The 22,878-nt window shown below is 43.2% G+C and overlaps 1 protein-coding gene across 2 annotated transcripts in view; it reads right to left on the bottom strand.

The window, feature by feature from the left end:
- Positions 1 to 18,167, bottom strand: part of LUC7L (LUC7 like) — a 32,390-nt gene extending 14,223 nt beyond the window's left edge. Inside the window, exons 1-4 of one of the 2 annotated variants that reach the window (XM_061400549.1) lie at positions 17,954 to 18,147; positions 17,063 to 17,133; positions 15,993 to 16,087; positions 9,271 to 9,369 (exon numbers count right to left, since the gene is read on the bottom strand). In XM_061400549.1, the coding sequence (XP_061256533.1) occupies positions 9,271 to 9,366 (96 nt within the window). In that variant the 5' untranslated portion in view covers positions 9,367 to 9,369; positions 15,993 to 16,087; positions 17,063 to 17,133; positions 17,954 to 18,147. Of the gene's footprint in view, positions 1 to 9,270; positions 9,370 to 15,992; positions 16,088 to 17,062; positions 17,134 to 17,953 lie in introns of both variants that reach the window. The other variant, XM_061400550.1, reaches the window with a different exon arrangement.
- Between the last annotated feature and the right edge of the window lie 4,711 nt (positions 18,168 to 22,878).

Here is a 22,878-nt window from a genome sequence, read left to right on the forward strand (position 1 = left end):
TGGAGAAAGCCCCCAGCAGGGATCAGCGTTGACAGTGGGATCCCCGTGTTTCAAAGGAAAGCACACTCGGGCAGTGGTCGCGACAGGAAAGAGGCTCTGTGACAGCGCTACACCTGCGGCCCACCAAGGCACACTCCCGGAGCCAAAGGCCTCCTTCCTGTTACTGGTCCTCAGATATTCTCGACGAACATTTCACCATGCTCACATCAAACCATCAGGAAAGCCAGTGACCGGCATTCGTTGGCACGCATGCACTGCATTTCCTGGAAGGATGTTGAGCTGACCAGCTCTGCTGACAAGGTGGGAACTTGACAGGATCAAGGTGTAAATCAGGCACCACCCATGCTCTTGGGGACAAGGGCTCCTAACAGACCAGCCGGAGAGGCCCCAGGAGCGCCTGCGCACAGGTGCTGAGACCTGGGTACAGAGTTCCTCTACTGCCTCCCCAGAGAGCAACCTCACACCCGACATGGAACCAAGACTCCACTCATCAGGGTTTGAGTGGGCAATTCTGCCAGTGCCTTTGCCAAGCAAAGAACCACTGCACCTTACACAGAATATAAACTGCCTATGGACTCAGACATCTGACCAGCTAACAATAAAATGGTAAATTTCATAGCACAGAACAGGCAGAATGCAGAGACATCTCAACTGAATGTTCTTTAAAAGATGGCTCTGTTCTGCTGCCCCTCCTTCTCTTCAATGTGCTTCTCAATTTCATTTTGCTTCCTAAATCAAAGAGCAGGTTTAAATGATGAAAATAAAATTTACAAAGAAGGTATTCAAACCTACAAATTAAGCGCTACTGACAACCTACCACTTACTAGGAAGTCATGCACCTCTACCCTGTAATTCAGGGGTGGCGTGATGAACCACATACTGCTAGGGGGGGTTGAACTCATGGGGGTGCACAGGTCTCACTGCTGCTGAGGCTGCCCCCTGCCCCAAGACGGTGAGGTGGTCTCCCTGACCCTCCTGCCCAGCAGCATCGGCAAGCCTGAGAGGAGCCCGTGCTGCCAGCTGAACAGTCAGTGCAAACACGTGCCTCGGGACAGCCATCCACGGCTCTCCAGGCACCAACTCCCAGATGAAGGAAAGGAAGCACAGTCTCCAGAGTCCTGAGGGACAGCGTCAGGAGGCAAGGACCCCTGTGATCTGACTCCACAGTCCCTATGCTTGGCCCTCACAGCTGAGGCAGTACTCACCAGCCCCATATATAGAAACTAGAAAAGGGCAAAGTAACTTGCCCAGGGTTGTACACGGACTCTAACCCTGGACCTAAGAGAAAGTGTGACTGCCACACTACGCACCTGTAAGACAGAGAGCAGTGGTCCCATTAGGTGAGATGGTGTGTTGCTCTAGAAACCTGTTACATCTCAAAGGAAATCAACGTGGGGAAAAGGTGAACTATATTTTCACTGAATAGAGAAAAATGTTTACATCTTCCACATGCGAACAGTGAACTAACGGTGCTCTGTGTGTCTGCGTCCAAGTTGAGATACTTGAGATGCATTTACACAGATGACCTACTCCTTCTCCTAAGGAACTCCTGGTATAACTCTCTCAAGAAACTAAGGCCAGGTCCTGGGGTGGTCAGGCCAAGGCTGTGCTGGACTAGAAAGAAACAATGGTGAGGTAATTTCTCCCAGGTAACCCAAGTTTTGCGTGGAGGAGCCAGCCACCAGCTCAAGTTGAGGGTCTAAGCAGGGTATACCTACACAAAGAAACACCTTTATGACAACCCTGTCAGGCCCACGAAAAAATACCTGCTTAAACCTCTCTGACTGGCAAAAACTGGAAGTTTGGTAACTCGCTCTGTTAGTGAAGACGTGAAAATGGGAACTCCCAGGTGCCGCTGGGGGCAGCACTCACCCTCTGGAGAGCATGGTGGCACTAGCCGCCAAAATGACAAAGCACAACCTTTCTGGGCAGACAGCACCGCCTCTAGGGATCTTTCCTAGACACACTCACGAGGTGCTGATGTGTACTACAGCACTATGACCATCAACAGGGGACCAGTCCTATAAAACAGAAACCCATCCTCTGGAATACTATGTCATCACAAAAAGGGCAGAGTTAACTATATGACAGGGAATAATCTGAGATCTATGCTAAAAATTAAATCAAGATGAGGGAAGAGCAGACAGACAGAGCATGTGTCCAGGAGACTATTACTTGTGTTTTAAGAAAAGTGAGATACATGCCCCTCAGGTTCCACATAATCTCCAAAGGGAAGAGAAGAAACTCGAAACTCTGGGGCCAATCAGGGGGCTCAAGAGCAGAGCAGGAGACAGGCTTCACAACATACCTTTCGTATCTCAAACTCTGAGCCACATGAACATCTTACGTGTTTTACAATTAGTGACAAGCAGCAACCCTAGTGACGTAACTGATCTAGGCAATAATCCTCACTGCTGCTGGATGCACGCGCCCCAGTCTGACGGGGGCCTGTGCAACTAGCAGCCAGGCTGCCCACGCCACTCCAGCCCACTGACGTCATCCACCGAGGTGACGCGCCAACCACTGCCCAGCTCCACCTCTGCGCTACTCTGTCAAACAAAAACCTGATTCTGACCATCACACATCCAGATCTAACTTCCAGCTTACAGGAAATTTCAAATATAAGGGAAAACATATTAAAAAGACTGCATCATAAGGATACAATCAGCAAAATCCAGGATATGAGAAACATTAATTTCTTCAAACAGATGTAAAAAGACTCAGGAAGCATCCTAACGTATAGATCTTATTTTGGTATCTGAGTCAAACAAAAGACTGTAAAAAAATCCTTTTTGAGACAATCTGGGAAATTTGAAGACTGTTAGATAAAATTAAGAAATTATCCTTTAAATAATAAATATTTTAAATAAAATTATCTTCTAGATATATTTGCAGTACTTACAGATGAAATTCCATCTCTAGGAACTACTGTAAAATAATCCAGTATGGAAAGACAAAATAAAGATGAAACAAGTCTTCACATCAACAATCACTGAAAACTGGGAGATGAAACCCAGAGATGGTCACTATATTATTCTACTTACACTTGTATGTTTAATTTTTTTCTCAACACATTTAAAAAGACATGCTAATAACATACAAACTACTATATATAAAATATACAAAGAAGGTCCTACGTACAGCACTGGAAAATATACTTAGTATCTTGTAATATACTATACTGGAAAAGAATCTGAAAAAAAATGTATATATACATATAACTGAATCACTTGGCTGTACACCAGACACTAACGCAACACTATAAATCAACTGTACTTCAATTAAAAGAGAAAAACATGGTAATAAGTACATTCTGTCCCAACCAACTATAATACCAGATTTTTGTATGCAGAGTAAAAATAACTTCACAAGTCAATGGCAACACTGAAATATTTACAGATGACAGGATGTGTGAAGTCTGAGATTTGTAAAAAGTCAGTTGGCCATGAGCTGATCATTCCTGAGGCTGAGTGATGGGTACACGGAGATCCATTAAGCCGTTACACCTCCTGCTGTCTGAGATCCTCCAAGGTAAAACAAAACAAAAAGCAACTGGCCATCCAAGGTTGCCTGCAGCACTTGAAGAGCAAGCTGTTGCTCCTTTTCCACCTTGAAGCTGTGGTAGGGGACTGCCTCCAGGGAGTGGGAGGGGCACAGGGAAGGAGGCTTTCTAGGTTTTCCATGACAGTCTGGGGAATTCTGATTTGGCCACACACTTCCAGGGAGAGCACACAGTGAGTTCCAATACACACACTTACCCTTTCTTGCTCAGGACTTCCTAAGGAATTTTAAGTCACTGAACGTTCAGGTCTCACAAACATTTATTTCAAGGGCACAGTCTACCATTTGAGTCCCTCATAATCTGTTCATTCATCACTAAAGCATTTTTGTTGCATCCAATTTTTCAACCTTATACACGATGCTACGACAACACTACTTCGTGTACCACTGTTTGCCTGTGTTTTCAATCACAGTTGACCCTTGAACAATGGGCGGGGGGGTGGGTGTTAGCGATGGATCCTGTAGCTGTGCAGTATGCATTTACTGAGAAAAATCTCCAACTGTACCCTCACAGTTCAAGAAACAAGTGTTGTTTAAGGGTCCACTGTACTTTCTTAAGACTGAGGATTTGTAGAAATAAGTTATAATGTAGAAGTACCTTTAAATTTTCACTTCTGCAAACTATATTAGCAATTCAATTGGACCTAACAACTTCACATGACTTAAAAAGCATAATTCTTTCTTCCTCCCTAAGAAATAATCATTTGAGCCTGGTAAATACCTTTTAAAACTGTATTAAAACGCATATACAAGTACACAATTTTTACTCCATCTAGGATAGTTTTTAAAGCTTTTTCATTTTTTACATCAATGCACACATTTTCTATGATCTATAGCTGTGCAGCATTTCACTGTTTTAAAACAACTATATCCATTCCATAGTAAGTATATATTTGCATTTTTTCACCTTTCACTAATTCAGAACAATGCAATAAACACCTTAAGTCTTCTCATACACGGGCAAATACTCTAGGACCATTTCTTACAAACTGCTTAGAGGACACTAAAAGCTTATAAATATTTTAAAATTATATACAGAGCTGATGAGCTCTATAAAAAGATTTTTATACTGAAAGTCCAATGTCACCTAAGCTGAGCAACTAATTCAGAAATGAAACAGACTGGAACTACGCTGGTGACCCAGGGGCTGAGACGCCACACTCCCAGTGTAGGGGCCCAGGTTTGATCCCTGGTTGGGGATCTAGATCCCGCATGCCGAAACCAAGAGCTCCTGCTTGCCATGACTAAAGATGTCGCACGCTGCAACTAAGGCCCAGCGTAGTGAAATTAAAAAAAAAAAAAGAAAACAGACTAATAATGATGCTTTCTATAAAAGCATAATTTTCTTTTAAATTAATGCATCCACTTATTAATAAATCCACTAAAAACTCAAGTTTTAGAAGTTTCTCTTTTCTGAAAGAATAGATGAAAGGCACCTAACACGCAAAAGCCTTCATGTTGATATGACTATAATAACCTGTTCTAAAACCACTGTCTCTAATACAACCTGGATAAAAACAGCTCCTAATCACCTCTGACTGATCCACTCAATAAAACAACTCTCCCAGGGTCATGTGATGATGCTTCCGTGACTTCTGGCAAATAGCACCAATCTTATTATACTTTCAGAGACTCTGGAGATAAATGGTAGGCCCACCTCAAAGATTTACTGTCAACAGTGAAGAGATTCTACCAAAACACTTGGTAAGATACACAAATATAAGTTACTAAGAAAAACCACGGATTACTGACGGTTCACAATTTGTGAAAACAAAACTTGTCTCCATCTTATAGTAGTGATGACTACACTGTACTCCCTCCAGGAACCAAATTCAACACCATACAGGAGCTGCTGGTTCCACGCCTGGGAACTGAACCATCCACACGGCCATGTGGAGGCTTGGAGCCTCACACCAACAGCAGTTCCTGAGGAGGCAGCAACAGGTCAGCAAGATCAAGAGTCAGCTCACTGACTGGCCAAAAGCGCTTCTGGCCAAAGCGCTTCTGAGGTGTTCTGATTTATCAAGATTGCAATTCAACAAGAAACATCACAACTAGCTTTTGCTATATACATGTGTTCACCCTGAAAAGCCTATCTTCAAAAGATACAAGTGACCTCTGGAGAGGCACTGGATAGGAGTCATGTAGAAAAGGGCAGACTTTTCAACCTGGAATCTCTAACAGTTGTCTTAACTATCAAGAACATTGAAAAAGTTATTCCATCAAGTTTTTGTAACAAACCTGTATTCTAGGAAAGGACTTTATTTTTTCCTTCTAAGTTTATTCTGCATAACTAAGGAAATAAATTATTTTAGCCTGGTATTTCAAAGCCAGGCCACATTTAGTGTATTAAAGTAACCCATGCACATCCAAACACTACTGATATGTATTAAAAATTCAAGGCAGGATAAATTTTATGGCTTGTGAATTTTACCTTTAGATCATTATTTTAAAAAATAATAGCAAATAAATAATAAATAAATAAAAATAATAAACAAACTACTCATATTTATTTAAATAAAAATAATAAATAAAAAGTTATGGCAATATCTTCCTAGCACCCAGAGCTCCACAAAGCACCATTCACTGTATGAAAGGGCGATAACTAATGTAAGTGGTCCTTGTTAATAAACAGCCCCATTAGATCCTTCTCTTTTCACTTTAAAAAAAAGTTGCAATGAGCACCTTTTCTGTGGACTCATTAACACATACCATTAAGATACAGTCCCAGCAGCAGGATCCTGGAACGAGTGTATACATGCATTTAACATGCTGACAACTACTTGCTGACTGCCCTCCCACAAGCGCAGCTGCTCCAAGTCACCCCACTCGTCAGAACAGGAAGACCTCCTCTGGAGGTTCAGCACTAGCTAGCAAACATTTCAACATGAACCATCTATAAGGTAAAATATGATTTTTTCTAAATCAGAGAACATACCTATTCTTTAATATATATATTATATTTTGTCTACAGCTTGTGGGATCTTAGTTTCCAGACCTAGGATTGAACTGGAACCCTTGGCAGTGAGAGGAGGAAGTCCTAACCACTGGACCATGAGGGAATTCCCTCAAATATGACTTTTAAGGAGCTGGAGGGAGAGGTGGTCACCTTTTAAACTGGAAAAGGTATTCCTCTAAATGGTAAATTTTCACAGTACAAAAACATCTTTTGACCTACTCTAGCCCTCCAAATGAGACAAAAGTGTTCAAAGTCTCGTGGTTTCTTCTAAAACCACTCTGTAAATCTAAGGATGTCAACAATACTAAACACTCTTTCCTTTAAAAGTCACACTATGGAAGTCGTCATAGCACACCAGTTTTCCCACTTCACCTTGGACACAATTTCACTGCCTCAGCCCTCTTTCCACAGCCGCACACCATCCCACTGTGGAGAGCAATGACACGACCCAAGCCCTCACGGATGGAGTCTGCAGGCTGCAATGCTGCAGGAGTATTCTGAAGCAGATTTACCTTCATTAATAAGCAAGTGTATCATCAGATACGCTTTCAGAGCTAGCACTGCTACCATGTGCTTTCCCATCCTCGGGGGCTCAGTCATCCAAGAGCTGTATCAGAATTACTTAACTCTCCAACTCCTAAGTCTGAGTGAGGGTGAACACCCATCACAGGATTAGATGCCCACTAAAAATGTCTTTTATCCTCTGACTGTTTTCTATTCAGCTGTTGCTACAGGTCCAGTCATGATGAGCTTTATCATGAAAGGTACCTGCCCTTCATATGCTGCAGATATTGTGTCTCAGCTGAATTCTTATTTTATATATGGGAATTCTTGATACACTAGTATTTTTTAAGTTTTTATACAGAAAACATGTATCCATCTTTACCTTACAGCTTCTTAGGGTTTATAACATGTCAACATGGCAAAACAAAATTCTCTTTTGGGGGATCCAACCCGGTTTTTCACTAACTGGGTAATCCACAGTTTCTAATACTGTTCATTAAAAAAACTCATCTTCTCCACAGTGGCTGAACAATGCCCCACATAAAAATACTAAATTACCATATGTTTCAGTCTTTCTGCGCATAAAAATACTAAATTACCACGTTTTAGTCTTTCTGCGCATAAAAATACTAAATTACAGTATGTTTCAGTCTTTCTGTATTCTCAATTTCTTCTATTACTCTGTTCTTACATACTGAATTCATCAGGCCATTTAAAAAGTACACAGACATTCTAATTCAGCAGAAATCCTAACATTTGTGATACAAAAAGTTACATAACTCAAAGTGAAAATTTAACCCGTACATCTTTGTTCCTCTGCTTCTGAAACCTGGTATCCCAAGAAGATTCAACACTGATGCACTTGAAAAAGAAATGGTAATTTTAACCACTTTTTAAGATTACTGATTTAAGTAGAATTTACTCCAGCTACAATACATCCTCTAAAATGTCTATTGGGAGAAAAAAAAATGCCTTTCCTTGATATTCCTTTCCTCTGATTTCCTCCCACCAAGCTCAGTGTCTCCCCAGTCTTCACCCAGGAACCTGAAGGGCATCAAACCCCTCACTGACCTCTGCTAACTCTAGGAATGGAGGATTCAGGAAAAGAAAAAAACTAAAACAGAGTGGCTCTATCAATCCCTATGGTCCAGTGGTTAGGACTTCACGCCTCCACTGCAGGAGTCCTTGTTCAGTCCCTGGAAGGTGATCTAAGATCCCACAAGCTGGACAGCATAGCCTAAAATAAATTAACAAAATAAAGTGACCAAATCATGCATTCCCACTGGGGACAGGAATGAAAACTGGTCTCAAAGAGTGAAGAAAATCTTAGATAGTACAATGATAAGTGACCTGTAAAGGATCACAGTACATAAACTGATATGCTGGGTATCTGTGTTATCAAAATTTCATGCAGGGGACAACCAACAACAACAAAACAATTCACGGAGGGGAGACGGAGGAATTAGGGGACAGGGTCTAAAAAAGGCTCTTTTGGGAGGGAAAAACGACAAAAGTTATGAAATACTAATTCATAATGACTAAATTGCAAAATATTTAATGACCTGATAATACCAAGCATTGGTAAGGGTATGTTCACTGTTATTAAATGGGTAAACGGATACTTTTCATCAAAAATTAGGGAGGAAGAAGAAAAAGAACTACCTTGCAAGAATAAACATGTGCAGCTTCTACGAGCAAGCAATTCTTCTCTTAAAAATATACCCTAGGTTAACTGTTGTACATGTGCACCAAGATATTCCATAACATTTATAACGCTATTCATAATAAAAAACACAAACAAAAAAAACCCCACTAGAATCAACCCAACTGTCTATGAATATAGAATGGGTAGTTCAGGGAACTATGAAATGCAGCAATGAAACCAAGCCATACCGAAAAAAGTATGTGAAGGAACACAGCACTGAAGGAAAAATAAAGTTACTAAGATTACCTACACTACAAATCCATTTTTGTAAGTTCAAAAGCAAGAATAAACATAATGTCCAAGAAAACATAAAATATATAAGAAACACTCAAAATAAAACAATACAGTACAAAACTTAGAAGAGTTGGGATGGTAGACACACAGACGCAGAACGGTCCTGGCCACATCCCAGCTCCCAGCCAGAGAGTGGTGGAATAACATCTGTTTTATCGTTTTGCGTCATAACTTACACACATTATTCTTGTTAGTGCAGTATTTGGCTCTTCACAGTAGGGAACAATTAACATCAAATAAAACTTACATCCAACTCAAAAAAGAGGTCCCTTTCTTTACTTGCAATCTCATAATCTGCTCGGAGGGCCAAGTCGTGGATTTTGGTACATTCTCCTAAGTCCATGCGCTGTGAAAGAGAAACAAAAATTTACATACAAACATCTAACCATTTGTAGGAAGCACATGACCTGGTGGTAACTGTCTTCAAAATCAACAATGCTTTTTTGAATGCTGACTATGATAAGAAAATTAAGAAACAATGTGGCCAAGAAGTCTTATTTTCCTTTTTCTACCATGATTACATGACACTCAGAAAAGGTGCATTTCAGTGTAATGATCTCTATCTCCTATGGAACCAGAGATTACTAGACTATTTTTCATTACTTAGCTTTCACCATCATTATCTCATGAGTGTAGAAACGTCTATTCAGTAAAGAGCAGCATGGGGGAAGGGGTGGCAAGAAGGCCAGGAAACAAGAGTATCCCTGACAGCAACAAGTTTCCATGCATTCCTTCTTGTAATCCTGACCACTAAAGTCTAAATCACAGAGACAAGAAGAGGAAAGAACAGACAGAAATCAGGTTTTGGGGTGCTACCACATAACCTAACACCTGACATTAGGTAGCTCTTTGCATATCAAAGGAAATCAAACACAACTGGCTGACTCAGAGCCCAGAATCCATTCTCCCAACCTGGCACATGACTCTGGACACACATCTGGGACGAAGATTGGACCACTCACTCGCCCCACGCGAAAGACAAAAGGCTCTTTCACCAAAACAGATTATTTGGGTTACCAGTAAGACCAGCCTGATGTGCTACTGCACATTGTGAGCACAGACAGAACAATCAGACAGCAGCGTGCATTTCTCACCTAAGTCCTAAGTAAAGGACCCTGTATAGGGACCCCCTCCACTCCTGTCTGTGGTCATCTCAACAGCAACAGGGACGTTCGGATGCTGAGGGTCAGATTAACAAGTCAGAAAGTGCCAATTAACAAACCCCAACAGCCTGGTGAGGAGATGCCTCGGGAACCCACGCTGCTGCAAACAAGCACAACTACCTAACAAGGGAACAGAGCAACAGAGTCCAGAAATCCTCCAGCTCAAACTACAAGTGCGTTCAAAACGAGCTTAACAAAATACTCCATGGATCACAAAATCCGTAACATCCTAGGACAGGATCCAGCTCTTCAGCCCTAATCTCAGAAGATGCAGCCATCCTTATGACAAAATGTCCCACAGCATCGCCAGTGACACAGCCAAGAGGCGGCTGCCCAGGGTGGAGCTCATATTCATTTTGACCAAACGGTAAATGCAAAAGCTCTGTTCTCCTTCATTATGCTTACTATGAGGTCACTTGCAGCTTCTGTGTGTTGGTTACACGGGGAATCCAGAGGTAAGGAAACACAAGTTCTAAAAGCCAAAGCTGCAACTAGAATTGCTGTCATTGTAAAGCTGGCATATTCTGCTTCATTCATTATTTTAAATACCACACACAATCCTTAAAAAATACACAGCTTCTGAAGTAAGCCCATGGGCCACCACTACTGAGCCGTTGTTCTAGAGCCCGAGAGCTGCAACCACTGAAGCCCATGCTCCAAAAGAGAAGCCACTGCAGTGAGAAGACACTGAATGAGGAGACCGCTTGCTTCAACTAGAGAGAACTCCATGCAGCAACGAAGAACCAGCACAGCCAAAGATAATAAATGAATAAATGTATTTAAAAAAACATGTATTTTATATATATATACACAGCTTCCGGATTTCCCTAGTGGTCCAGTGGTTAACACTCCATACTTTCAAAGCAGGGGGTGCGGGTTTGATCTCTATTAGAGGAACTATGATCCCACATGCTGCAGAGCCCAAAAAAATCACACAAAAGTAACTAAGTGCTATAGCTGAAAAACGAGAGACAGCTCTTAGAAATTTTTTAAATGCTAACGAACATTCTACTGCTCAAAGAAAAACCTTCAGATGAAGCAAGCAACAAAACCACTAAGTACTAAAAATCTTAAGTGCAAATCAACTTCCATTCTAAAAGCTTCAACTGTCAAGGAAGTTTCAATATTAGGGAACCACACATGAAGCAAAATTGACCAACACCTTCCTTCAGATGGGAGCGCTCAAGCGGCCACTGCAGAAACAGGTGAAAGACAGGCCTGGGACTCCATGTGTCTCTGAAGGTCGCTCTGCAACTCTGCCAAGGAGACAGAAGTACTAGCCAACTCCTCTGGCAGCCAAACACCCAGCAGAGCTGAAATACCTCACTCGTTTACTTCTTCCAAAATATTTAAGTGGCTGTCAAATGCAGCATGCCAGACCTTTTATCTTCTTTTTAAATCGCACAAATATCTGTGCTCTCTACCCTCCAGAGGTCTCACACAGCAGACAGGGAAGAGCAGTAAAGGCTCTTTAGAGAACTTTCAGAAAACCAAAGTTCTTCCACAAGTTACACTCTCTTCCCTCCAGCTATCCCTCTGGTCTTACTATCAATACACCATTTTCCCATTCCATTCCTCTGCTGCCTCACCCCTATTGACAGGAGAGGGCCTGGAGAAGCCCTTAGCATGCTGAGGGTTCTAACCACTCAGTCCACCTCCATGGAGCACAGCAGACTCTACCCCTACCACCCAGGAGCCCACAGCCATGAGGCTCCATCTTTACACTAGCCACCCAAATTTCCAGCCCTCATCTCAACTGACCTCAGCAGCCCCAACACTTATTCACTGCACCTTTGCATGAAAACAGGTCTCCTGGGCTCTCTTCTCGGTTTGAGTTGTCTGTCCAACGGGGACGGCAGTGACACTGCTCAGTCCCTGGCCTCTCATTAAAGCCCCACAGTCTCTGCCTCCTCCCCACGACCCACACCAACCCAGATGCACTCCTGCTTCCCTTGGCTCCACCAGCCACCCGGAGCGCTATTCCCCTAAAGGTGCACATGTGTGTTTTCACAGCACTGAGGTCTCTGCTCCCGTATCCCGAGAGGCCTTTCCATATCGCGCTATCCAAAACAGTCCAGAACCTACTCGCTATTTACTGTCTGTCCTGTTTCTCCATTAGATGAGAGTCAACATTTTTTGTACGACATCCCCAGTGCCTGGCAGAGTACTTGTCCAGTAAATACTTGGCAGATTAAACTATACCTAATACACTAACCCAAAAAAGATGTCCTTTTCATTATAGGTGACTGGAATGCAAAAGTAGCAAGTCAAGAAACACCTGGAGTAACAGGCAAATTTGGCCTTGGAATATGGAATGAAGCAGGGCAAAGACTAATAGAGTTTTGCCAAGAAAACGCATTGGTCATAACAAACACCCTCTTCCAACAACACAAGAGAAGACTCTATACATGGACATCACCAGATTGTCAACACCGAAATCAGACTGATTATATTCTTTGCAGCCAAAGATGGAGAAGCTCTATACAGTCAGCAAAAACAAGACCAGGAGCTGACTGTGGCTCAGACCATGAACTCCTTATTGCCAAATTCAGACTTAAATTGAAGAAAATAGGGAAAACCACTAGACCATTTAGGTATGACCTAAATTAAATCCCTTATGATTCTACAGTGAAAGTGAGAAATAAGATTTAAGGGCCCAGATCTGATAGATAGAGTACCTGATGAACTACGGAATGAGGTTCGTGACACTGTACAGGAGACAGGGATCAAGACCATCCCCATGGAAAAGAAATGCAAAAAAGCAAAATGGCTGTCTGGGGAGGCCTTACAAATAGCTGTGAAAAGAAGCGAAGCGAAAAGCAAAGGAGAAAAGGAAAGATATAAACATCTGAATGCAGAGTTCCAAAGAATAGCAAGAAGAGATAAGAAAGCCTTCTTCAGCAATCAATGCAAAGAAATAGAGGAAAACAACAGAATGGGAAAGACTAGAGATCTCTTCAAGAAAATCAGAGATACCCAGGGAACATTTCATGCAAAGATGGGCTCGATAAAGGACAGAAATGGTATGGACCTAACAGAAGCAGACGATATTAAGAAGAGATGGCAAGAATACACAGAAGAACTGTACAGAAAAGATCTTCACGACCCAGATAATCACGATGGTGTGATCACTGACCTAGAGCCAGACATCCTGGAATGTGAAGTCAAGTGGGCCTTAGAAAGCATCACTACGAACAAAGCTAGTGGAGGTGATGGAATTCCAGTTGAGCTATTTCAAATCCTGAAAGATGATGCTGTGAAAGTGCTGCACTCAATATGTCAGTAAATTGGAAAACTCAGCAGTGGCCACAGGACTGGAAAAGGTCAGTTTTCATTCCAGTCCCAAAGAAAGGCAATGCCAAAGAATGCTCAAACTACCGCACAACTGCACTCATCTCACACGCTAGTAAAGTAATGCTCAAAATTCTCCAAGCCAGGCTTCAGCAATATGTGAACCATGAACTTCCTGATATTCAAGCTGGTTTTAGAAAAGGCAGAGGAACCAGAAATCAAATTGCCAACATCCGCTGGATCATGGAAAAAGCAAGAGAGTTCCAGAAAAACATCTATTTCTGTTTTACTGACTATGCCAAAGCCTTTGACTGTGTGGATCACAATAAACTGTGGAAAATTCTGAAAGAGATGGGAATACCAGACCACATGATCTGCCTCTTGAGAAATTTATATGCAGGTCAGGAAATAACAGTTAGAACTGGACATGGAACAACAGACTGGTTCCAAATAGGAAAAGGAGTTCGTCAAGGCTGTATATTGTCACCCTGCTTATTTAACTTATATGCAGAGTACATCATGAGAAACGCTGGACTGGAAGAAACACAAGCTGGAATCAAGATTGCCGGGAGAAATCTCAATAACCTCAGATATGCAGATGACACCACCCTTACGGCAGAAAGTGAAGAGGAACTCAAAAGCCTCTTGATGAAAGTGAAAGTGGAGAGTGAAAAAGTTGGCTTAAAGCTCAACATTCAGAAAACGAAGATCATGGCATCCGGTCCCATCACTTCATGGGAAATAGATGGGGAAACAGTGGAAACAGTGTCAGACTTTATTTTTCTGGGCTCCAAAATCACTGCAGATGGTGACTGCAGCCATGAAATTAAAAGACGCTTACTCCTTAGAAGAAAAGTTATGACCAACCTAGATAGCATATTCAAAAGCAGAGACATTACTTTGCCAACAAAGGTTCGTCTAGTCAAGGCTATGGTTTTTCCTGTGGTCATGTATGGATACGAGAGTTGGACTGTGAAGAAAGCTGAGTGCCGAAGAATTGATGCTTTTGAATTGTGGTGTTGGAGAAGACTCTTGAGAGTCCCTTGGACTGCAAGGAGATCCAACCAGTCCATTCTGAAGGAGATCAGCCCTGGGATTTCTTTGGAAGGAATGATGCTAAAGCTGAAACTCCAGTATTTTGGCCACCTCACGCGAAGAGTTGACTCACTGGAAAAGACTCTGATGCTGGGAGGGATTGGGGGCAGGAGGAAAAGGGGACGACAGAAGATGAGATGGCTGGATGGCATCACTGCCTCGATGGACGTTGAGTCTCAGTGAACTCCGAGAGTTGGTGACGGACAGGGAGGCCTGGCATGCTGCGATTCATGGGGTCTCAAGGAGTTGGACAAGACTGAGCGACTGATCTGATCTGAATACACTAAACATTTGTAGGAAATGCCCTCCCTCATCAGCATTCCAGAAAAATACGGCTGAAATGTTTCACTCTGGTGCATGTCCCTCTACTTCTTCTGACTTCTTCCACTAAGACCTACCAACAACTGCAGGTTAGGCCGCCGCCTACTCCAGGTTAGGAGCACACTCCTGGCTGCCTGCTATGACCAGTGGAAGGCAGCAGTCTACAGTGAAGGCACCCCCATGTTCCAGAGCACTCAGCAGTCACCCAGTGAACTGCAGGCAAGACCTCAGCTAACAGAGGCGTGAGGCTTTGCAGCCATTTCCTATTTGCTGTCAAAAGGTCCAGCCTGAGAATACTTAATACACCAGCTAGGTCAGTGTTCCAGAAACTCCTCCCAGAAATGGTAATAACAAAAGCACTAATTAATCCTAAAAAAAAAAGTGTTCCCTAGCACATGCATACTGGACCCTTAAAATAAGGAGACAATTTTTACATTACATGAGAGGGTTGTGACATCTTAAAATGGTAATAGTGTTTATGGGACTCAATTCTGTAAGTGGCTGAATCATGGTAGATAATCTGACACTCTTTAGTCTTCTTAAATACTATCTAACTTTGAATAAATGTTCATTCTGCAAAACTAGCATTTATCTGTTTGGTTCATCTGAAACGAACTTAAAATTGTAGAGTTCTATACTTATCAGGTCATGTACTGACTTCTTGAAAGGATGGTGTAACACAAAACTGCAAAGTAATATTAGTCCACATATTTCAAAAACCTACAATCTGGGAAAACCATACCCTGATCAAAAAACTAGTATGTGTTTAACCTGAAAACAAACCAACCCATAATCTTACAGAGCTACAAGTTAACCTGAAGTACTCTTTTTGCTAAAGCCAAAGGAGACTAATAATACTTAACTTGTGAATATCTCAGTATAAATAACTCTCCCCAAACCTGAAAACCTTACAAACAGAACTTTATAGAAGTAAAATAACATTATATAAAATGTCACCAAACTAACAGAACCTATCATTTGAAGGACAGTAAGTAATTTCTGCTTAGCAAAGGAAAACACAATTCAACCTGAACACCCCCACTGCCTGCAGAGCACCCATGTCTGAGTATCCTAGGACATCCCCCCCAGATGCACCTACCGTCCCAGCCAGAATGTCGTGGGGGCAGCAGTCCAGAAGGTGACTCTTGCAGACACGGTCATCTGTAAACTTGACCCTCTGTCTGGTTTCGTCTCCTGAAATTCATGTGTGGTTTTAAATAAGACAATATTATCACATTAAGCACAAAAGCATATCTGGTACAATTCACCTGGATGATTTGCAGACTACCAAATACTCTGAAAAGCTGACCTAGACGTTTATTTTTTTAACAACTGGAACAAAATACAGATGATTTTTGATACTACATATATCATGAAGAATGACGCTTAATGAGATCTGACTCCGTCATTGTGCCAAAGAGATCAAGGAATCAGAAGTAAAATGTTGAGCACCAAAAGGCCATTAGCCCCACACATACATGTGGGCCATGAGATACCAAAAGCCGTGCTTATCAGAGGGCCATGAATCACCACGTATGACTTAGAAGCTGGTAGTTTCCAACAAAAGCTACTTACTAATCATTTTGCTATAGACAAATGTATAGGCAATATTTTGCCCAAAATTACATGAAGAAAGCTTTCCCTTTCTATTACTGACTGATGAATAACCTAGACTTAGTCTACCTATCCCCCTTTAACCCCCACCCTTAAAAAAAAAGAGTTGGCACCTGGGAGTCACTTTTAACAAGACAATACCAAGGGGAAAAAAGCAAAAAAGGAACTAGGTTAGTCAATACACACTGTGAGCTCCAACACATACTGTACCCATCTGCATTCTTCAAGACCTCAGCTGCAGAATTTTATGCCCGCTGTTGAAAAGTTTTAAAGGAAAAGTTTTCTTGCCCAACCTGCAGTAAGGAAGTCAGGGGAATGATACATAAAAGTAAAGGCAAAGTGGAATGTGACAGATTTTAAAGCTAATCTGTGTATATGACACAGAGCTGTGTAAAACTAAAGGAGGAATATATTTCAGGATTTGCAAGCATCCAGGATTAATGTAGTGTCTTTTTATTGAAAATGTTTTCTTTCTAAACTACACTTTTAAAGTTACTTGTGAAAAAAAGCAAACACTTTTTTGTTATAACAGCTTAAAAATTGGTTGTGACTCACGGCTCGATGAACATGAGGCTTTTCTGCAACTCCCTTGCAGATTGATGTAGGCAGGCAAAGATACACTGAACCTTTATAAATAAAATAGAGGGGCCACAATTGTTCAGTTTGTATGAAATAAAAATATGGGAAGCAATTCAAAAGCAACTCAATATACAAAGAAAGCTAAAAAGCACTTATTCACCTATGAGATAAAGTGCAATGAATCTGCACAGCCCTGCGAATGTGCCAGTGTGAACTTACAACTTCATTACTTCGGTAGAAAAGAAAACACAAACCACAGCAGGTACATAGTTTGCAAAGATGCAACCGCTTTCTCCTGAGACAACCATCATGATATTGCGTTCCTCCCTACAGCACAACCTACCTAACGACTGCCAAGCGCAGGCTAAACAGCTCTCCAGTGTGGCTGGGGAAAGGGGGGGGCTGGAAAAGCACGCGGCAGGAACCCACGTTAGAAAAGCTCAATTTACGGCTCCCCTTACAATGGTACAGAACAACAACGGCAGGGTTTCCAGGCCCATCCGGCTCCCTCGGGTGGAGGAGCTCCGCCAGCCCGCTGCCAGCGACCTGAGCCCACGCTGGCTGCAGCCCTTCGCCGACTCCTGGTTCGAGGAGAGGCGAGGGCCGCCGGAGGGCGGAGAAATCGCAGCAAGGTCAACCGGGAGGGGGCTGGCGCCCCACCGACAGCACAGGCTCCGAGGGAGGAGCCCGCCGGGAACCCACGCCGGCAGGGAAGGCTCAGACAAAGGCCCGGCGCCCGCGGTCGGAGCGCGGGGGAGGGGAGGGCGCCCGCGCAGGCGCAGACGGTCGCGGCCCCCGCCTCAGGCCGCCCGGCGGCCTCGCTTCGCTCCCGCCCCAGCCCTCGTCTGGCCGGCCGCCCCGACTCACCGTCCCGGGCCGTGCCCATGAGCTGGTCCAGCAGGGCCCGCATCTGCGCCTGGGCGGACATGGTGGCCGGCGGGAGCGGCAGGGGTGGCCGCGACGGCTTCTCTCAAGTGGCGGCAGCGGCGGCGGCGGCGGCGGCGGCGGCGACGAAAGCTGCTCCTGTCTGTCTCGAGCCCACTCGGCTCCTTCTCGACGCGGGGAACGCCGGGAGGAAGTGCGTCGGCGCCGGCCCACGGCCTGCTGGGAAATGTGGTCTGAAGGCGGGCCTGACGTTCCGTTGCGCAAATTACGCTAGCAAACTGCTCAGGGGGTGGGGCTAATTCCCTCCTTGATTTTACTCTGGAGCCTAGAACTTCCAAGCTCCACCTAGACGAAAATGCAATAAAGGGAAGTAAATTTAGACAGTCCCAAACAGGAAAATAAATCCCGTGTTTTCTTGCTAGTCGTGAACCTGTAAATATCATTTAGCCACTTTCAGACTTTTTTTACACCTGTGAAAATGGTGCCTGACAAATGACTTTTGTGAAAGTTAAATTGAGCGTGGAATTAGTTAGGTTCTGTGACTACTACTTGCTGGTAGTCCCTCTCTGAGTTCAGTAGCCTGGCCACTTCCAAGACTGACAGTGAACCTCTGACACATGCGTATGGCAGACAGTAGGGAACCGTAACTCCTACCACTAGAACGGTCCGTGTCTCCAGACGTGTATTGGAACGTCTTGTCCACGCTTGTCCTGACTGCAGTGTCCCCACACCCGAAGGCCTGCAGGAGGCCTGATTGACTGACAGGGGATCCTGAACAGCGTTGCCTTATATCAAGAAATCCATTTTACGGTAAAGAAGATCAAGTATTTATTTCTGTATAGCAAGTCACTTCAAAACATAACAGTGCAAAGCAAAAGTGATTCATTATTTCTCATTTTTCTGCGGTGCTTAGGCAGGGATTAGCCGGCCCTGGGCTCCTTGCTCTGGGTGGTTTGGCTGGGTTCACAAAATTGCTTGTGTGAAACTAAGCCAAGATCCAAGAAGGCTGCGCTGACATGCCCAGCCCCTCTGTGGTGCTCCATGCTGCTTCTATCTCTGTATGTGAGATCATAGCATTCTGAAGTCTAGCCCACGTTGCTATGGCAGCTGGTTGCCCCCAGGGAAGGAGTGGAAGCTGTCAGTCCTCTTAAGGCTCAGACCCCGAGAACTCTCTTTCTACCATTATCTGTTGGTCAAAGCAAGTCAAAAGGCCAATGAAGATTCAAGAGGAGGGGAAAATATGCCTTTTTTTTTTTTTTAAGCTGCACTGGGTCTTGGTTGCTGTATGCTGGCTTTCTCTAGTTTTGGAGAGCAGAGACCACTCTCTAATTGTGATATGTGGGCTTCTCATTGTGGTGGCTTCTTTTGCTGCAGAGCACTGGCTCTAGGGTGTTTGGGCTTCAGAGGTTGCAGCTCTGGAGCACGAGCTCAGTAGTAGCGGTGCACAGGTTTAATTGTCCTATACGATGTGGAATTTTCCCAGATCAGGTACTGGACCCTTGTCCACTTCACTGGCAGGTGATTCTTTACCACTGGACCGCTAGAGAAGTCCCAGATGCTACCTTCTGATGTGAGGACCAGCTTTTGTGTATAAAGATGGGATTTTTCAGTAGTCATATTTGAAGCCTCTGACTGCAGTCCCCAATACCCAAGTCATCCAAGGCTTTGGAATCAACGGTGGGAAGCCATACTGACATCTCACCACTGCTCTCAGTAGCCGCATCACAGAATTTGCACTTCTTGCCCCACCAAGAGGCTTCCCTTGTTGTCACTGAGGCCTGACATGACCATGCATGCGCAAATCAGAAGCACAGAGGAGTTATATTCTATGTGATGAAACTTAAACTTGGACCAACTGGAGGTATAATTTGGCAAATTTGTGACTTTTCCCATAACACTTCCAGCACCCACTGGCTACCGAGAGCCCAGGAACAGTCCTCTGGGAAAGCAAGGTACCCAGCATAACACCACGAAAGAGCAAAGGCCTGACACTGAGTCGGGGCAGCGACGCCTGCTCATTTGTGCTCTGCTCCTTCCATGCCTCACTGCTTTCCTCCCATTCCTAATTCCCTGCGAATGAGGCCCTTAATAAAATAGTACCAAAGCTTTGCTGTCAAGCTCTGCTTTCTGGGGAACTAAAGCTAAAACAGCACTAAATCTAGATTTGCACTAAAGGAATGTACAAAGGATGCCATTCAGAAAGAAAATTATCTCAAAAGACAGTCTGAGATGTATAAAGGAATGGTGAGCAAAAAGGAAAAAAAAAAGGTGAACATGTAAAAATGAAAACAAAATCATATATACAACATACACTGACCTCACATACTTCTTTGGAGCAGTTCTGAAGTTCAGAGCTTATTGTCTTCAGGGTTACTGTTTTCAGTAAATCCCAAGTAAGACTGAACTCCCTGCTCTCGTATTGTGTGTATCTGTGTTGCTGTTTTTTTTTTTTTTCTTCAACATTGCCCAGAACTTCACCTCAGTATCTGCGGTTTCTTTCTGTCCCTTCCTGCTCTAATTAGTGGGATTTTATGCAGCATTAAGATATTAATAAATCTTAGTTTAAAATTCTTCCTCAAAGAATGCATCAGGCCTACCTAGTTTATACTGGTGAAAAAACTGGTTTTCAACTCAACTTTTTATTTCACACTTTCAAGTCCTTTTAATTAGGTGCTCTAAGAATAGGTCACCCTGCTTATTTAACTTCTGTGCAGAGTACATCATGAAAAACGCTGGGCTGGAAGAAGCACAAGCTGGAATCAAGATTGCCGGGAGAAATCTCAATAACCTCAGATATGCAGATGACACCACCCTTATGGCAGAAAGTGAAGAGGAACTAAAAAGCCTCTTGATGAAAGAGGAGAGTGAAAAAGTTGGCTTAAAGCTCAACATTCAGAAAACGAAGATCATGGCTTCTGGTCCCATCACTTCATGGGAAATAGATGGGGAAACAGTGGAAACAGTGTCAGACTTTTATCTTTTTGGGCTCCAAAATCACTGCAGATGGTGACTGCAGCCATGAAATTAAAAGACGCTTACTCCTTGGAAGGAAAGTTATGACCAAAGTAAATAGCATATTGAAAAGCAGAGACATTACTTTGACAACAAAGTTCCATTTAGTCAAGGCCATGGTTTTTCCAGTGGTCATGTATGGATGCGAGAGTTGGACTGTGAAGAAAGCTGAGTGCCGAAGAATTGATGCTTTTCAACTGTGGTGTTGGAGAAGACTCCTGAGAGTCCCTTGGACTGCAAGGAGATCCAACCAGTCCATTCTAAAGGACATCATCCCTGGGTGTTCTTTGGAAGGAATGATGCTAAAGCTGAAACTCCAGTACTTTGGCCACCTCAAGCGAAGAGTTGACTCATTGGAAAAGACTCTGATGCTGGGAGGGATTGGGGGCAGGAGGAAAAGGGGACGACAGAGGATGAGATGGCTAGATGCCATCACCGACTCGAGGGACATGAGTTTGAGTGAACTCCGGGAGTTGGTGATGACAGGGAGGCCTGGCGTGCTGCGATTCATGGGGTTGCAAAGAGTCGGACACGACTGAGCAACAGAACTGAACTGAACTGAAGAAGAGGTCAGAACAGTAGGCAGCATAGGGAAGCTGGTGCTTCTTAAGCCCCTTCCAGCAACAAGTCTTCATCCTCTGGCAGCTGGATCTTGCTGGGATCATAGAAGCAGTTGGATTCCATGATGGGGAGGCCATTGGCCTCTGGGTATTTCACAAGCCTCTCAGCTTCCCGGCAGGCCCACTGCTGCATCCTGTAGTCAGGCAGATAAGCCACATTCAACCCAAGTTTTTAAAGGAACAGATCATTCCAATCCACAAACCTCTCCAAAAAATATAAAAAGGTCACTGCCCAGTTCTTTCTGTGAGGCCAATAGAGTCTTAATAACAAAACTAGACAAGGATAGGAAAATGAAATGTGGTATAAACCAACCTCATTCATTAACATAGAGGCAAACATTCTACACAGTATCAGCAAGTGAAATCTAGCAGCATGTATAAGGGTAACAGACCATGAAAAAATTGGTTTAATCTAGGAATACAAGGATCAGTCATCTTTAGAAAGTTAATGGCATTTATTGCTTTAAAAGATTAAAGAAAAAAAAAAGATTAAAGAAGAAAAACCACATAATCACCTTAAGGGATGCAGAAAAAAAAAGCCAGTTAATAAAATTCACTACACATTGATGATGTTGACAAAGAATAAATCAATTGACCTGAGAAAGAAATGAAAAACTTTATTCAAGTCAATTTGAGGATTATAGCCCAGGAAGAGCATCTCAGAAAACTCTGAGAACTGTTAGAAGTCAAGGAAGAGTTATATAAATTTTTTGAGACAGAGGGATGTTCATCAATGACATATTATTGACAATTTACATGGTAACCAGATCTAAGTGTCATCATGGCAGGTCATGTGGCCCTATACAAGATCAAGAAAGAATGTTATCTTTTAAGGAGTTATCTTGTTGGTGCTGGGAGAATGCTGCTCTTTATGGTTGAACTGGTATTCCATAGGGGAAGGCTGGTCCGTGTATAACACAGATACACAATGCACAGTATGTGGGAAGAGGGGGCCAAAGGGCAGACAAGAATTTTTCATGTTTAAATTTTTCTTGTCTTGTCATAAAATATTAATTTTATTTCACAATGGTATTAGGAAATCAGGAATAGAAGAAAACATTTCTAACCTGTTTTAAAAAAGAAAAATTAGTCGCTCAATCGTGTCCAACTCTTTGTGACCCCATGGACTCTAGCCTGCCACGCTCCTCTGTTCATGGGATTCTCCAGGCAAGAATACTGAAGTGGGTAGCCATCGCCTTCCCCAGGGGATCTTCCCAACCTAGGGACTGAACCTGTGCCTCCTGCATTGCAGGCAGATTCTTTACTCTCTGAGCC

This window comes from Bos javanicus, chromosome 25, assembly GCF_032452875.1.
Source record: "Bos javanicus breed banteng chromosome 25, ARS-OSU_banteng_1.0, whole genome shotgun sequence".
In the NCBI taxonomy this organism is placed as follows: Eukaryota; Metazoa; Chordata; class Mammalia; order Artiodactyla; family Bovidae; genus Bos; species Bos javanicus.